This window comes from Lepidochelys olivacea (assembly GCF_965140295.1).
Source record: "Lepidochelys olivacea isolate rLepOli2 genome assembly, chromosome: 14".
In the NCBI taxonomy this organism is placed as follows: Eukaryota; Metazoa; Chordata; order Testudines; family Cheloniidae; genus Lepidochelys; species Lepidochelys olivacea.
In genome coordinates this window covers 29,801,227-29,819,087 of record NC_140424.1, presented here as the reverse complement: position 1 = coordinate 29,819,087, position 17,861 = coordinate 29,801,227, and the positions used below count along the sequence as shown (strand labels likewise).

At 46.5% G+C, this 17,861-nt stretch overlaps 1 protein-coding gene across 1 annotated transcript; it reads right to left on the bottom strand.

Annotated features, from left to right (window-relative positions):
• Window positions 1-5,253: 5,253 nt before the first annotated feature.
• Window positions 5,254-16,636, bottom strand: LOC311530261 (uncharacterized protein; the record flags this gene model as incomplete). Its single annotated transcript, XM_084646722.1, has 4 exons — window positions 16,479-16,636; window positions 15,246-15,405; window positions 6,610-6,723; window positions 5,254-6,278 (listed from the first exon to the last, which is right to left on the bottom strand). The coding sequence occupies exons 2-4, from the start codon at window positions 15,382-15,384 to the stop codon at window positions 5,254-5,256; spliced, it is 1,278 nt and encodes a 425-aa protein (XP_084502848.1). The 5' UTR covers window positions 15,385-15,405; window positions 16,479-16,636.
• Window positions 16,637-17,861: the final 1,225 nt, after the last annotated feature.

The following is a 17,861-nucleotide window of genomic DNA, read 5'->3' as shown; positions in this document are numbered from 1 at the left end:
AGGGGGTTGAACTAGATGACCTCCTGAGGTCTCTTCCATTCCTAATCTTCTTTGATTCTGTGATCCTGGGTGAATACCCTACCTCTTGTTGTTTGGTGTGGAGATAGGCAGCTTCTGGAAATGCCAACCAGCCTGAGCTCCATAGTCAGAATAGCATCTTGTCCAGTTTGTGAATCAGCAGCCTGGGTTTAAGTGCCTATCTCCTTAAGAGGGGTGGGACTTAGGACACACCCCTCTCATTGGCATCTCCCATGGGCTACCTTAGGCAGCTCCCTGGCTAGCGTACCAAGTTTTTAAATTGCATTCTTAGGCTTGACTCCATACAATAAAGATGGGAGCTGGGAAGGAGGAGGCTGACCCTCATAACCTTTGGCCCAGTGGTTAGGTTACTCACCTGAGTTGGGACTCACAGAAGACCCCCTATTTCAAATCTCCCTAACTCAGCATTATTCCTGTCATTTGCTAGGTGCCTACAAGTTACACAATGTACACTTATGAAGTTTGCAGATGATACCAAGCTGGGAGATGTTACAAGAGCTTTGGATGATAGGATTAAAATTCAAAATGATCTGGACAAACTGGAAAAATGATCTGAAGTAAACAGGATTAAATTCAATAAGGACAATTGCAAAGTACTCTGCTTAGGAAGGAACAATCGGTTGCATGCATACAAAATGGGAAATGACTGCCTAGGAAGGAGTGCTGAAGAAAGCGATCTGAGAGTCGTAGCGTATCACAAGCAAAATATGACTCAACAGTGTTTGCTTTTTTGCAACAGTGTTACATCATTCTGGGATGTATTAGCAGGAGTGTTGTAAGCAAGACAAGAAATAATTCTTCCACTCTACTCCGTGCTGATTAGGCCTCAACTGGAGTATTGTGTCCAGTTCTGGGCATCACATTTTAGGAAAGATGTGGACAAATTGGAGAAAGTCCAGAGGAAAGCAGCAAAAATGTTTAAAGGTCTAGAAAACATGACCTATGAGGGAAGATTGACAACACTGGGTTTGTTTAGTCTGGAGAAGAGAAGATAGAGGGGAATATAACAGTTTTCAAGTAAAAGGTCATTACAAGGAGGAGGGGAAAAAAGTATTGTCCTTAATCTCTGCGGGTAGGACAGGAAGCAATGGGCTTAAATTACAGCAAGAGTGGTTTAGATTAGACGTTCGGAAAAACTTCTTAACTGTCAGGGTGCTTAAGCACTGGAACAAATTGCCTAGGGAGGTTGTGAAATCTCCATCATTATAGGTTTTTAAGAACAGGTTAGAAAAACACCTGTCTGGGATTGTCTAGTTATTACGTAGTCCTGCCATGGGTGCAGGGGATTGGACTAGATGACCTCTTGAGGTTTCTTCCAGTCCTACACTTCCATGATTCTATGATTGTACTGCTGGGTGTCAGAACGCCTAATTCCCATGGCGGATCCAGGTTTAAGACACTACCAAGAATAAATGAGAAGTCGCAGTTAATGACATTCTATACCTTGGGGGAGTGCCCTGTAACCCTCATATTCCTCATTTATATATAAAATTGTGATCTTGCATATAAAGCATGCTATGTAAGGTATCAGGGGAAAGGTTATGATCTTCTGAAAATCATTGTTCTATCTAAATATGTATATCATTAAGTTATGAAATTTGTATTGTATGGTTATCACTAAAATATGCTGTGGGCTTGGGAGGGCCCAGATACTAGCTCTCCGGGGACAATGATAAGAGAGGTAACTAACGCCCAGCTGGATGCTGAACAGACATCACCAGCCATTGTCCAGCAGTGAAGTTATAATTCAATGATTCACTTGCACAAAGCCACACCAGGGGAATTGCTCAACCTTGACTGGGGACTCAGCAATGCCCAGCAGGCATGCCTGGACTTGAGTTCTCCAAGCACATGGATTAAGGGTATAAAACAGAACACAGGGGCCCCATGCTTGACCTGTTCTCCTGCCCCCACCTATGCTGCAAGCAACAAGGACACTCTGAAGACTCCAACAGAGAGGACTGGCCCAGGTTTCAAGGGTGAAACCTGTGTACTATGAACTGCACTATCCAGTGGGGTGAGAAAAACTGCTTAATCTAGATGTTACCCAGTCTAATAGGGTTGAGAGTTTAGACTGTGTACTTATATATTTTGTTTTGGTAACCATTCTGACTTTTTGCCTATCTTTTGTAGTCAATAAATTTGTTTAACTGTTTACCTTTACCAGTGAGTTTGCCTGAAGTATTTGGTAAGGGTATTTGCTCAGGTTTACAAAGGCTGGTGTATATCCACTTTCCATTGATGAAGTGGTGAACCAATTAATAAATTTGCACTGCTCATCTTGAGCAGTGCAAGATGGTATATTCCTGAGGTACAAGGCTGGGAGCTGGGGTGGGGATTTGGCTGGTGCCTTTCTCTGTGTGATTCATGAGTGACTCTGGGAGCATTCATGCAATCTAGCTTGGTGTAGGGCTCCACATGCAGTTGTACTGAGTGATAACAGCGCCTGGAGGGGTTTGCTGCTGGTCACTAGCAAAGCATTGTGAGAGACAGCCCAACCTGGGGAGTTAAAGGGGCACAGCAGTCCCAGGCTGCACCCCGGGGATCCCGTCACAACAGTATACAAGATAAAGGGGGTTCTAGGTTTCTAGCATCAACGTAAATGTAGGAGCAGAACAGAGGCGTTTCAGAGCTTCTCAAAAAGTAATAATCAAATTCCATCACAGCATGGAAATCTTACCTCAGCCTCTGCACAACTCAGTTCTAGGAAGGTGCTGATGGGAACACTGAGCCTTGGGATGGCTCTGGGGGATCAGATTGTTGCTTTGGTGGGTGTGCATGAAAACTCTGTGGGCATGGGGAAGGCAGTTACACCTTGTGTAAAATTAATATGGCTAATGTTATCGAGGTTAAACTATATGGAAGGAATGTGCATTTTCCCAGGATGTGTACTGTGCTAAAATTTGAAGCTGTGTCTCAGCTATTACCTGAGAATAAACTTAAAACTAGGTACAGCAGAGAAACTATTGCAAACATGGTCTGTTGTACAAGAGGGGAAACTGAGGTACACCACCTCATGAATTTCATAAATGACCAGTGAGTGGGATAATTCACTAGCCTGACTATAGAACAAAATAAGAACAGCCTGGAGGTAATTCTTCTGTTTTTCCTGCAATTAGCAAGAAAATTTGTAAAAGAAAGTGATATTATTAATTATTAAGCAATAATCTGTCCCCACTAGGGGGGTGGAAATTGTTTCTTTTGTTTTTCAGACACTCTACAAGCAAGCTAGCGCCAGCGGGAAAATTAAGGAGCTCACTGGGAATCAATGGAGAGGTGTGTAAAATAGTGTAAATCAACAGAAGATGTTTGGATGTGCCCCTCTCCTATGACTATGGAGGAGCAGAATCAATGGCCTGTGCAAGGGGTGGACAATTGGGGGTACTGTGTATAAGGTGTTTTGCTGGGAACGTACATATTACTGGGGGCACAATTACACCAGCCCATAACCAAACTACACACATCTACATGCTGCTATCTGGACTTTGGTGCACAAATGAATCTGTGAATCTTATTGCTGTGAATAATCAAACCAGGGCATACTGCCTGATTCCATACCAAGTGGTGAAGCTGGTTTGGACAATATCCCATTTCTCTGTGAACATTCAGTGGACTTATGATTTGGACAAAAGCAAGTAAAACCTCCAGGGGCAGCTTGTTGCAACTACCAGCAACTGGACACGTAAGATCATGACCCTGTTGAAGGAGGAGAGGCAGTGTCTCGGTGGTGTCTCGGATGTTGGACCATATTGCAGTGGTCAGGACTCGGTGTTCCTGTGAACTTTGTATTGTTAACTGTTCTTGTGTTATGTTGCATATGAAGATAACCTATAAGTAATGTAGTAAGCCCTCCAAACCCTGCAGTGTACTAGACAACGCGGACCCAACCATTTCGGGCCCACTATAATGGGAAGTCGGGAACACTAATTGGAATAGGTGTGGTATGCCTGTACGAGAGAAGGTGCAGGGCACTATACTACACAAGGGGCAGTGGGACAAATGGAATATCGACACCTTCCACCTTGATGCCTGGCCCTATCAGGAAATGTGTCGCCATATGTCCTATGCTTTTTCAGGGATACTTGGGCAGGAGGATCCCAAAAGGAAAAGAAAAAAAAAGGGGTGGAGTGTTAGGATATAGATATTCAGGCCTGTCTGTAAAGGCCTATACGCTAAGCATTTAAGTGTATTCTTATCACTTGGCTAGTTAGAGGTATAAAAGAAAGAAAAATCAAAATCACTGTCCGCCGGTGTAAAGTCCTTCTCTTACTGTGACAGTCTGAGGTCTATTCTTAGGCTAAGGCCTTTGGCTAAGCAGCAGAGGCAGCCATAATCTGGGAAGTGACCGGTCACCTCCTCACATTCCAAACTAGTCGCATTGAAATAAGGTGCTATTGGGCTGTTGGAATACAATCCTGTCCTGAGAGTGCCTATCACCTCCAGAGAAAGGGAAGTGCCTAGAAAATGTAAAAGGAAACTTAGTTTGATAGCATCCTGTCTGGCAAGAACTCACTTATCAATAGCTGGGATGTGAAATCCTCACTTCTGTATTGTTTTGTTATTATAGTTCCCAGTTTGCTACTGTTTGTCTGTATAATCTTTTTCTAGTTCTGTGATTGTTCCTGTCTGCTGTATAATTAATTTTGCTGGGAGTAAACTAATTAAGGTGGTGGGATATAATTGGTTAAATAATCATGTTACAATATGTTAGGATTGGTTAGTTAAATTTCAGGAAAATGATTGGTTAAGGTATAGCTAAGCAGAACTCAAGTTTTACTGTATAGTCTGCAGTCAATCAGGAAGTGGGTGGGTGGATGGGGGAAATAGGAATGGGGGTGGGGAAATTGGAATCATGTTTGGCTAAGGGCAGGAATGGGAACAGGGACACAGGTGTAAAGCTCTGTGGTGTCAGAGCTGGGAAGGGGGACACTAAGGAAGGAAAGTGGAATCATGCTTGCTGGAAGTTCACCCCAATAAACATAAAATTGTTTGCACCTTTGGACTTCGGGTATTGTTGCTCTCTGTTCATGTGAGAAGGACCAGGGAAGTAAGTGGGTGAAGAAATAAGCCCCCTAACAGGTGGTTTCATTCTCTGCTTTAGTAACTGATGCATGTCCTCATTGCATGGCCACTCCAGCCTGGCCTGACCCTTCTGAGATTCAGGGGAATTGGCAAAAGTGTTATTCACTTGGCCCATCCCTAGCCAGGACAATTCTACTGTTTGTGTCCTGTGTGGATTCTCTGATGTGAAATAAGGTTTGAGCTCTGACTAAAGCTGTTCTCACACTGATTGCATCGGTAGGGTCTCTCTCCTGTGTGGATTCTCTGGTGATTAGTGCGGGCTGAGCTCTGACTGAAGCTTTTCTCACAGTTGGGGCACCTATAGGGCTTCTCTCCCTTGTGGATTCTCTGATGTGCAGCAAGGTTTGAGCTTGCACTGAAGCTTTTCCCACATTCTGGGCATTTAAAGGGTTTCTCCCCTGTGTGGCTTCTCTGGTGAATAATGAGGTATGAGCTCTGACTAAAGCTTTTCTCACAGTTGGGGCACCTATAAGGCTTCTCTCCCCTGTGGATTCTCTCATGTGCAGCAAGGTGTGAGCTCACACTGAAGCTTTTCCCACATTCCAGGCATTTAAAAGGCTTCTCCCCCATGTGGATTCTCCGGTGAATAATGAGGTGCGAGCTCTGATTGAAGCTTTTCCTGCAGTCGGGGCAGTTATAGGGTTTCTCACCAGTGTGGATTCTTTGATGCTTAATAAGGTGTGAGCTCTGATTGAAGCTTTTCCCACAGTCAGGGCAGTTATAGGGTTTCTCTCCCACATGGATTATCTGATGATAGGTGAGGGCTGAGATCTGTCTGAAGCTTTTTTCACAGTCAGGGCACTTGTAGGGTTTTTCTCCTGTGTGGATTCTCTGGTGAGTAATAAGGGCTGATCTCCACCGGAAGCTTTTCCCACAATCACTGCATGTGTAGGGTCTCTCTTCTGTGGGGACTCTCTGCTGAGCAATATCTTTGATTTGGTTGTCCCCTCTTCTCTTCTGAGTGGATTTACTGTGTCTCTCCCTTGGCTGGTTTCCCTGCTGCTTCTCTGGCCTGTGCTGACTATCCCAGGCATATACATGTTCAGGATTCTGGGAAACATCCCCTTTGGCTTTCCCTGATACCGTCCTGTGCAAATCTACCTGCTCAGGAACTTGCTGTTGAGGATTCTCCTTGTTCTTACTCAGTGTCGCATTACCTGCTGGGACAGAGAGAGAATGCAGACAGGAGTCATTGCCTGTGCTGGGGCAGAGTGGGAGGGGAAAGAAACCTCAGAAAGAGAAAGAGAAAATGGGGGAACAAACACACAACTGCTGCGGAGATTGAAATGTCAGGAGCTGAATCCACCCTATCCTTTCAAACCCTTTCCTCAGAGGAGAGAGAGGAGGGACTCATCCTTCCTCTACATCCTCTGAATATAGATGAAGGCAGGGGCTGAAGGGTCAGGCAAGCTTGATGAAAACCTGTGAGTGATGTCTGCCATGAGGATACAAGAATTGGTTTCTCAGTCAGTTTAGCTGTTTCCTTACCTATGTGGGCTTCTCTCAGGATCTCCCTTTCCTCATAGCCCTGGAGATTGGGGACCCACGGCTCCTCCCCTTGTTCCAGTCGGGAGATCACATCAGGCTTGGGAATTAGAAATCCTGTATCGGGGCAGGGGGTGGTGGTGGAGGGGAAGGACACAAGTGTTGATCTTGTTCATAAGGTCAGGACTATTAGTAGTTCCAGACCCAGGATTTGAATAGCCTGCCCAGAGAGGCTCCTTCCTCTCCCCACCCCCATCCTAGAGAGATAGGGCTATAAATCATACAATAGCCCATGGTGACACACTAATCTGGAGCAAGGGTTCATCCAGTCTGCCCAAAGAACGCCCTTAATTTATTCCCATGGTGAGTTGAGCAGAATTGCTACACTCTTTAGCTATCTGGGGTATAACCAGTTTTCAGCCAATCCACCCCACCCCCATAATGCATCTCAGGACATCCAGGGCTGTGAGTCACCTTGTTATCACCAGCCTCCAGCATGAGGGAGTCTTATCTGGGTAGCAGAGGCCTGTCCTGACATGAGTAATTGACACATGGGGGGAGGCCCCATTACTTGGAGGATGGGATTAGGGAGGGTAAACAGATTGTTGCTAAATAAGATAAGACAATAGGTCAGTAGGCTAAAAAGACAGAATATCTGTGCCAGCTAAGATAAGAGGGAGAACACCCTGGGGAGGGAGAATCATTCACTAACAATGGAGAAGATAAATTAGGAAACTCGAGATGAGGTAAAGACCGTGTCAAGTGTCCTCTAGGATACACCAGTCCTACCTTTGCCTTGCAGGTTGATAACAGATGTGCTCCAGGCCCTGAAGCCCCAGTCACATCAGTAAAAAGAAAAGGAGTACTTGTGGCACCTTAGAGACTAACCAATTTATTTGAGCATAAGCTTTCGTGAGCTACAGCTCACTTCATCGGATGCATACTGTGGAAACTGCAGAAGACATTATATACACAGAGACCATGAATCAATACCTCATCCCACCCCACTCTCCTGCTGGTAATAGCTTATCTAAAGTGATCACTCTCCTTACAATGTGTATGATAATCAAGGTGGGCCATTTCCAGCATAAATCCAAGTTTAACCAGAATGTCTGGGGGGTGGGGGAGGGGGGTAGGAAAAAACAAGGGGAAATAGGCTACCTTGCATAATGACTTAGCCACTCCCAGTCTCTATTTAAGCCTAAATTAATAGTATCCAATTTGCAAATGAATTCCAATTCAGCAGTTTCTCGCTGGAGTCTGGATTTGAAGTTTTTTTGTTGTAAGATAGCGACCTTCATGTCTGTAATTGCGTGACCAGAGAGATTGAAGTATTCTCCGACTGGTTTATGAATGTTATAATTCTTGACATCTGATTTGTGTCCATTTATTCTTTTACGTAGAGACTGTCCAGTTTGACCAATGTACATGGCAGAGGGGCATTGCTGGCACATGATGGCATATACCACATTGGTGGATGTGCAGGTGAACGAGCCTCTGATAGTGTGGCTGATGTTATTAGGCCCTGTGATGGTGTCCCCTGAATAGATATGTGGGCACAGTTGGCAACAGGCTTTGTTGCAAGGTTAGGTTCCTGGGTTAGTGGTTCTGTTGTGTGGTATGTGGTTGTTGGTGAGTATTTGCTTCAGTTTGGGGGGCTGTCTGTAGGCAAGGACTGGCCTGTCTCCCAAGGTTTGTGAGAGTGTTGGGTCATCCTTCAGGATAGGTTGTAGATCCTTAATAATGCGTTGGAGGGGTTTTAGTTGGGGGCTGAAGGTGACGGCTAGTGGCGTTCTGTTATTTTCTTTGTTAGGCCTGTCCTGTAGTAGGTGACTTCTGGGAACTCTTCTGGCTCTATCAATCTGTTTGTTCACTTCTGCAGGTGGGTATTATAGTTGTAAGAATGCTTGATAGAGATCTTGTAGGTGTTTGTCTCTGTCTGAGGGGTTGGAGCAAATGCTGTTGTATCGCAGAGCTTGGCTGTAGACGATGGATCGTGTGGTGTGGTCAGGGTGAAAGCTGGAGGCATGTAAGTGTCACGACTAACCTGGTGGCTAAACTTTGTGACTTTGTCCCCAAATGTAAAATAGTTATGGGAAAGGACAATGTATACCTTCAGATCAGCAGATCAGGGTGAAAGCTGGAGGCATGCAGGTATGAATAGCGGTCAGTAGGTTTCCGGTATAGGGTGGTGTTTATGTGACCATTGTTTATTAGCACTGTAGTGTCCAGGAAGTGGATCTCTTGTGTGGACTGGACCTGGCTGAGGTTGATGGTGGGATGGAAATTGTTGAAATCATGGTGGAATTCCTCAAGGGCTTCTTTTCCATGGGTCCAGATGATGAAGATGTCATCAATATAGCGCAAGTAGAGTAGGGGCATTAGGGGACGAGAGCTGAGGAAGCGTTGTTCTAAATCAGCCATAAAAATGTTGGCATACTGTGGGGCCATGCGGGTACCCATAGCAGCGCCGCTGATCTGAAGGTATACATTGTCCCCAAATGTAAAATAGTTATGGGAAAGGACAAAGTCACAAAGTTCAGCCACCAGGTTAGCCGTGACACTTACATGCCTCCAGCTTTCACCCTGACCACACCACACGATCCATCGTCTACAGCCAAGCTCTGCGATACAACCGCATTTGCTCCAACCCCTCAGACAGAGACAAACACCTACAAGATCTCTATCAAGCATTCTTACAACTATAATACCCACCTGTAGAAGTGAACAAACAGATTGATAGAGCCAGAAGAGTTCCCAGAAGTCACCTACTACAGGACAGGCCTAACAAAGAAAATAACAGAACGCCACTAGCCGCCACCTTCAGCCCCCAACTAAAACCCCTCCAACGCATTATTAAGGATCTACAACCTATCCTGAAGGATGACCCAACACTCTCACAAATCTTGGGAGACAGGTCAGTCCTTGCCTACAGACAGCCCCCCAAACTGAAGCAAATACTCACCAACAACCACATACCACACAACAGAACCACTAACCCAGGAACCTAACCTTGCAACAAAGCCCGTTGCCAACTGTGCCCACATATCTATTCAGGGGACACCATCACAGGGCCTAATAACATCAGCCACACTATCAGAGGCTCATTCACCTGCACATCCACCAATGTGGTATATGCCATCATGTGCCAGCAATGCCCCTCTGCCATGTACATTGGTCAAACTGGACAGTCTCTACGTAAAAGAATAAATGGACACAAATCAGATGTCAAGAATTATAACATTCATAAACCAGTCGGAGAACACTTCAATCTCTCTGGTCACGCAATTACAGACATGAAGGTCGCTATCTTACAACAAAAAAACTTGAAATCCAGACTCCAGCGAGAAACTGCTGAATTGGAATTCATTTGCAAATTGGATACTATTAATTTAGGCTTAAATAGAGACTGGGAGTGGCTAAGTCATTATGCAAGGTAGCCTATTTCCCCTTGTTTTTTCCTACCACCCCCCCCCCCCAGACATTCTGGTTAAACTTGGATTTGTGCTGGAAATGGCCCACCTTGATTATCATACACATTGTAAGGAGAGTGGTCAGTTTGGATGAGCTATTACCAGCAGGAGAGTGAGTTTTTATGTGTATGGGGGTGGGGGGGTGAGAAAACCTGGATTTGTGCTGGAAATGGCCCACCTTGATTATCATGCACATTGTAAGGAGAGTGATCACTTTAGATAAGCTATTACCAGTAGGAGAGTGGGGTGGCAGGAGGTATTGTTTCATGGTCTCTGTGTATATAATGTCTTCTGCAGTTTCCACAGTATGCATCTGATGAAGTGAGCTGTAGCTCACGAAAGCTTATCTCAAATAAATTGGTTAGTCTCTAAGGTGCCACAAGTACTCCTTTTCTTTTTGCGAATACAGACTAACACGGCTGCTACTCTGAAACCAGTCACATCAGTGATACCCCTGTAGTAGCCAGCCACTGATACCCAGAGAATTCCCAGTTCCTCTGTTCCCAAAGGAACAGCTTACCAGATTTTGCCAGTTTTTATTTTCGACCACTGCTCCTGTATTCCATACAGCCTGTGAGTTCAAGTATAAAAGAAAATGAGATTTATTTAAGGAAGAATAGAGATTCAAATGAAAATCAGTGTGGGAGATGGGAACAAATGGTTACATGTAAAACAACATAATGAAACTCTAACCTTAACTAACAGGTTATCCTCCTGTCCAAAGAGCATCACCTCACACAAAGTTCTCCCCAGTGCTTTCAGCCAAGCCTGACTGAAATCCCCATTTCATGAAGCAAACTCAAGTGAGTTTACTTCATAGGTGAAGGATGCCAGGGTGTCTCTTTGCACCCTCACTATACCAGAACAGACCTTTGAGTACACCTCAGGCTGCTTCTCTCTTCCGGTTAGCTTCTTTCTGAAGCTTCTATGAACTCTTCATTAGCATTTGACAAAGAACGCTAATGGAGTCCTATTGCATGACACACAATATACAGTGCCTCCCCCTGTGGAGATAAGTGTCTCTAACCCCTATGTGAAGGAGTTTGTCTTGAGACATGCTACCTTTGAGTGACCTATTTTTAACTACAGACCTAGAGAACTTTTTTTTTAGTATATACAGTAACTCCTCACTTAAAGTCATCCCGGTTAACGTTGTTTTGTTGTTACGTTGCTGATCAATTAGGGAACATGCGCATTTAAAGTATGCTCCCTTATAACACTGCTTGGCAGCTGCCTGCTTTGTCCACTGCTTGCAGAAAGAGCAGTCTGTTGGAGCTAGATGGTGAGGGCTTGGAACCAGGGTGGACCGGCAGCCCCCCCATCAGCTCCCTGCTCCCCTAAGTTCCCTGTGCGGCAGCCACCCAGCAGGCTATCAATTGCCAGGCAGTTCAGGTGTCCCTCCCCACCACTGCCATGTGCTGCTCCTGCCCTCTGCCTTGGAGCTGCTCCCAGAAGCCTTCTGCTTGCTCTGCGGGGTGGAGGGTGGGGGAAGGAGAAGAAGGGTGCTAATGTCAGGGTGTTCCCCTCCCTCCGCTCCTGCCCCCCATCTCCATAGAGTGGGGGTGGTGGAGGAGACACAGCAGGGCTCAGGACAGAGGGAGCTTGCTGGCAGCAGCTGCTGCCTCAATTTGCTAATCTACTTAAAAGGGCAATGTACTTACACTGGGGTCAGTGTACTTAAAGGGGCAATGCGCATCTCTCTCTCTCACACAGGGTGTGTGTCTGTCTCTCTCTGCCATTCTGTCTCCCCTCCCTTCATTCCTGCTGCCTTGTAGTGTCTGAGGCTACATTGACAACAATGTGTTAACCCTTGAGGGCTCAGTCAAGTGCTAATTCATCATTTAGCAGTAAGGCATTCCCGGGAAATATTCCGCCCTCTTCTACCCTCTGACTCCACCACCTCAACCAAGCTTCACAATATCATTGCTGTGTACAATGTTTGTTTAAAATGTATACTATATGTCTTTTTTCTGGCAAAAAAAATTTAGCCTAATCCCCCCCATTTACATTAATTCTTATGGGGAAATTTGATTAGCTTAAAGTAGCATTTTTCAGAAAGATAACTACAATGTTAAGCAAGGAGTTACTGTATACACATAACTCCTCACATATTTTCTGTACATGCATCTCACAATGGTTATAATGACCAGTGTCATACAGGCTTTTATTAGAGACCATACATGACATTCTTTTATTGAACGCAGGAGGATCCCAGTACCCCTATATAGAGCAGGGCCCTCTGCCAGTTGGCACCAAGAGATTCTTTGGTCACCACCCACATACACACAAACTCACCCATATCCTTCACCAACAGAAGCCAGAGCAGAAAACAATTGCTTCCTGTTACTGTGAGCTCTTTGGGGTGGGAACTGTCTCTCACTATGTGGCTGTGTAGTGCCCAGCTCACAGGGGCTGTGATCCTTTTTTGGGGCCTCTAGATGGCACTTCCCTAAGAGAAGATGTGAAGAAATAAACCCAGGAAATGCCAGTCAAGTCCAGGAAAGAAGATCACTAGATATGTGCCCCCAGTGCCACACTGAGAGCAAAGGTTTCAGAGTAACAGCCGTGTTAGTCTGTATTCGCAAAAAGAAAAGGAGTACTTGTGGCACCTTAGAGACTAACCAATTTATTAGAGCATAAGCTTTCGTGAGCTACAGCTCATTTCATCAGATGCATATCGTGGAAACTGCAGCAGACTTTATATATACACAGAGAATATGAAACAATACCTCCTCCCACCCCACTGTCCTGCTGGTAATAGTCTCCTCTCATGGGGTCATACTAAGCCCTCATCCCCTGGCTGATCAATGGTCAATCTGCCCTTCCCAATCACCCATTAGACCAGCTCTACTCCAGCAGGCAGCCATCTGGCTGGTAACACAGGCCTGGCTCTGGCTCTCCTTACTTCTCCTCTCCCCCCCACCCCATCCTACTCTACAGCACAGACCTGAGAGGGGAGAAGCAGCCATTCTCCTCTCACCTGGGCTGAAACTGTAGAATCATACAAATGAAGGACTGGAAGGGATCTTGATAGGCCACCTAGCCCATCCTCCTCTGCTGAGTAAACCTAGACCATCCCTGACAGGTGTTTGTCCAACCTGTTCTTAAAAACCTCCAGTGATGGGATCCCACAACCTCTCTTGGGAACGTGTTCCAGTGCTGAACTTGCCTGACAGTTGAAAAGTGTTTCCTAATATCTAAACTAAACCTCCCTTGCTGCAGATTAAACCCACTTCTTCTTGTCCTACCTTCAGTGGACATCGAGAATAATGGGTCACTGTCCTTTATGACAGCCCTTAATGGATCTGAAGAGTTATCAGATCCCCCCACCCCCGTCTTCTTTTCTCAAAGCTGAATATGCCTTTTTTTTTCTTTTAAAATCTTTCCTCATAGGTCACTAAACCTTGTATCATTTTGGTGGCTGTCTTCAAGACTCTCTCTACTTTGTCCATATCTTTCTTAGCGCACATCTACACTTAAAACGCTGAGCCACTAGAGCATCTTTGTTAAAATGCTACAAGTCGATGAGAGAGAGAGTTCTTCGATCAGCGTACTTAATCCATCTTCCCCAGAGGCAGTAGCTATGTCATAATCTCATCTACATGGGGATAGGTCAGTATAACGACATCCCTCAGAGGTGTGGATTTTTCACACACCTGAGTGACATAGTTATATCGATACAGGTCTGTAGTGTAGACCAGACCTCAAAGTGTAGTGCCCAAAACTGGACACAGAACTCCATCTGAGGCCTTTCCAATGCAGAGAAATGGGACAATTAACTCCTGTGTCTCACATACAACACTCTTGTAAATAAACTACAGAATGATATTAGCCTTTCTAGCGACTGCATCACACTGTTCACTCATATACAATTTGTGATCCACTACAACCACCAGCTCCTTTTCTTCAGTTTTGCTGAGTAGCCAGTTATTCTCCAGTTTGTAGCTGTGCATTTGATTTTTTCCTTCATACGTGGAGTACTCTTCACTTGTATGACAAGGCGCACTTGCCCTGCACTGAGCCTGCAAGGGTTAACTCAATCCTATGGGCCAAGTAAGCCATGCCCTGTCAGCCCTGCTGGGCTTGCTCTGGCTAGAAACCAGGTATAAAAGGGAGCAGCCCTGCTCAGTCTGGGCTGACCGCCAAGAGGAAGGATGTATGCAGCAGGCTCCCGCCTGGGAGCTCCTGGAGCCTGGGACAGTGGAGGCCAAGTCCACCAGGATCCAGAAACATACCCAGCTACCCCTGGACACCCAGGAAACCGTGGAATGGCTGGGAGATTCACAGGCTGGAGACCCAGACACCACAGGAACACACAGTAGGAAGTAGCCCGGAGAAAATACACAGTGGTCTAGTTGCTGAAATGAGCAATAAATCAGCATGTTTCAGTCAGATCCCCACTGACTCAGTGGCAAGCACATTCACCAGGGCCCTGGGCTGGGACCCAGTGGAGTAGGGAGGGCCTGGGTCCCCTTACCACAGCTGCCACCCACCCCCAGGTGATGGCCCACTTCTCCCCATTGGCCATCAGGCCATGCAGTCCCCCATCCAAAATAGGGGGCACTTATATTGACTCTGGCCATTAGGCTGCAACACCCTGAGGCTAAGGGTGGTCAGGAGAACTCAGCAGCGGGGCTATAACAGCCCCTACCCTGCCCCAACAGGGGGATGGGGTGTGCTTGCCCTGCGACTTGTCGTTACTAAATTTCATCTTGTTAAATCAGACCAGTTCTTCAATTTGTCAAGGTCATTTTTAATTATAATCCCGTCCTCCAAAGTGCTTGTAATCCCTCCCAGTCTGGTGTTATCCGCAGATTTGATAAACACACTCTCCACTTTATTATCCAAGTGTCTAACTGCAGTGAAGACATACCTAATGGGGCATCTGTGTCTAGCTCTCCCGAGTCCCTTTGAAAGCCACAGACTTAGTGAGTTAGAAGAGCTCAGACACGGAGCCTGTGGTTATGCCAGGAACTGAAGCCATCTCTCCTGAGATCCAGGGCCATGCCTCAAACACAAGAAGAGCTCTCCTCACTGTTTTCTACTATAGTGATATGCCCCACAGAACACTTCCAGACCATAAAGTACTTCATTAACCCTCACTCTGCCCCCCGATGCTTCAGAGACTTCAAATTGTCTAATAACCAAGGGAATGGAAATCCTTACCCAGTGAGGTCACAGTCTCATAATTCTCCTGCATGACGTCTCTGTAGAGGGCTCTCTGACACGGGTCCAGCAGAGCCCATTCCTCCTCGGAGAAATGCACAGCCACCTCCTCGAAGGTCATTGGATCCGTTGCAGCCATGTCCCAGGTTGATGGGACAATCTGGAGCAAAATGTGGATGTTATTTTCCAGCCTGTCCGCATGAGAAGGGCAACAGGGGAGGCTTCAGTTTGCACCATGGGGGTTCAGTTTTGAGCATTGATACTGTTGAAAGGCTGCTTTTCGCAGCTTTCTGATGCTTTAATATTAAACATGTGTGAGAGTATTTGTGGGATGAGAATTTAAGAGTCATAGATTCAGAGACTTTAAGGGCAGAAGGTACCATTAGATCATCTAAACTGACCTCCTGTATATCACAGGCCATTAAATTATCCCAGTATGTACCTAAAGCCTGATTTTCGGGAAGTTCATCTAGTGTTGATCTGAAAACATCAAGCGATGGAAAATCCACTACTTCCTTTGGTCATTTTTACCAGTGGTAATTACCTTCATTATTAAATATTTGTGACAAATTTCTGATTTGATTACCTCTAGCTTCAGCTTCCAGCTGCTTCTTCGTGCTAAGCTTTCAGCTGCAAGACTAAAGAACCCTTGAGTACACATTTTCTCTTCATGATGGTAGTTATACAGTGTAATAAAGTCACCTTTCAGTCTTTCAGCATATTCATTTTTAAAGATAGACCCAACGATACACCACTGCCCTTAATCAAAAGTGCCTGGACTGCTTCTAACCCACCCCCCTGGCGTGTATTAGCACATTCCCACAACCTGGAACTTGGGCGGGGGGGGGGGGTTGTGCTAGGGCTGTTATTAATAAAGGTGGCACTACTTACTTCCTCTGCCTGGGGGCATTCACTCTCCCTCCCGGCGCTGGCTCGGCTCCTGCAGGCGCTCAGGGGGGCAGAGCCTGGGGGGGTCAGAGAGGGCAGCAGCTCTGGGACTGGCAGACCCCCGCCCCTCCCCCAGGAGCAGAGCTGGGGCGAGGAGGGGCCCTTGGTGCAGAGTAGGGTGTCCAGATGTCCCGATTTTATTGGGACAGTCCCGATATTTGGGGCTTTTTCTTATATAGAGACCTATTACCCCCCACCTGTCCCGATTTTTCACACTTGCTGTCTGGTCACCCTAGGGCAGAGTCACTTTCCTGCCCAGCCCTTCCCCCGGGTCTCTCCCCTCACCTGCGGGCTCCGGCTCAGGGGCTGGTGTCGGCAGAGCCCGGGGCTGGTTCCAGCCCCCGGAGAAAGTCCCCGCGGCTGGGCCCCGAGGGGCGCTGGGGAAGGGCTCTCCCCGCACACACCCCGCTGGGCAGCGGCAGCGGCTTAGCCCGGGCTCCGGCTCACGATGGAGGCGGCGGCAGCGTCTGACCCGGGAAGCTCAGCCCCGGAGCTGCAAGATCCAGAGGAACTTCCCCGCCCTTAGCAACAAGCAGCGCGGGCTGGGACCACAGCTTAACCCCTCCGCTGCCTGACGCTAGCCAGAAGCCCGCTCTCCTTCCTGAAAATAGCAGGAGCCTTGAGTCAAAAATTAGACACAGTCGCAGAGAAATGTGTCACCTGCAACCATCCACAGCTACGGGTACCCCAGGGACCAGGTGCCCATCAGCCCTGGAGTAATTTATTGTATATTCTCACCAGCAGCAGTCCCCACTCCTTGTAAATTAACCCTCCCCTATTTGCTTCTCATCTGTATCTGCTGTGTGGGGGAGAGGGGAGAAGGTAAAAATTGATATAACCATGATCCTTAGACTCCCCCTTAAGGAGACCCGGAGTCGCAGGCTGGGGATCTGGCATGGGGGCTCTGCTATCACAGCTGTTGATGGACCCAAGACCCATTCAGGCTGATATGGTGGGTGGCAGAGAAATAAATTACCAAGGTTTTGAGGATTGTCAAAAGGCTGAAATGCCCTCTTGGGGCTGCTAAAGGGAAGAGGTTTTAATGGCCCCACTCTAGTTTGTTTTAAATATTATTTCTACTTGCTGGGGCTGTTTAAAAATCAAATGGCCAGATATTCATGTGGTATGAATTGTCCAAGCTCGACTGTTTCCAGTGCAGCTTCCTACTATTCACAATCTGGCCCCATCATCACCTCTAGTAGACCGAAGTCCTTTCACACCAGTTGGGGTTCTGATCCAATGGCAATATAAGAATGGCCATACTGGGTCAGACCAAAGGTCCATCTAGCCCAGTATCCTGTCTACTGACAGTGACCAATGCCAGGTGCCCCAGAGAGAATGAACAGAACAGGTAATCATCAAGAGATGAGGCCTCATCTGGAGTACTGTGTCCAGTTTTGGGCCCCACACTACAAAAAGGATATGGAAAAATTGGAAAAAGTCCAGAGGATGGCAACAAAAATGGTTAGGGGGCTGGAGCACATGATTTATGAGGAGAGGCTGAGATAACTGGGGTTATTTAGTCTGCAGAAGAGAAGAATGAGGAGGGATTTTTTAGCTGCTTTCAACTACCTGAAAGGGGGTTCCAGAAAGGGTGGATATAGACTGTTCTCTGTGGAAGCAGATGACAGAACAAGGAGAAATGGTCTCAAGTTGCAGTGGGGGAGG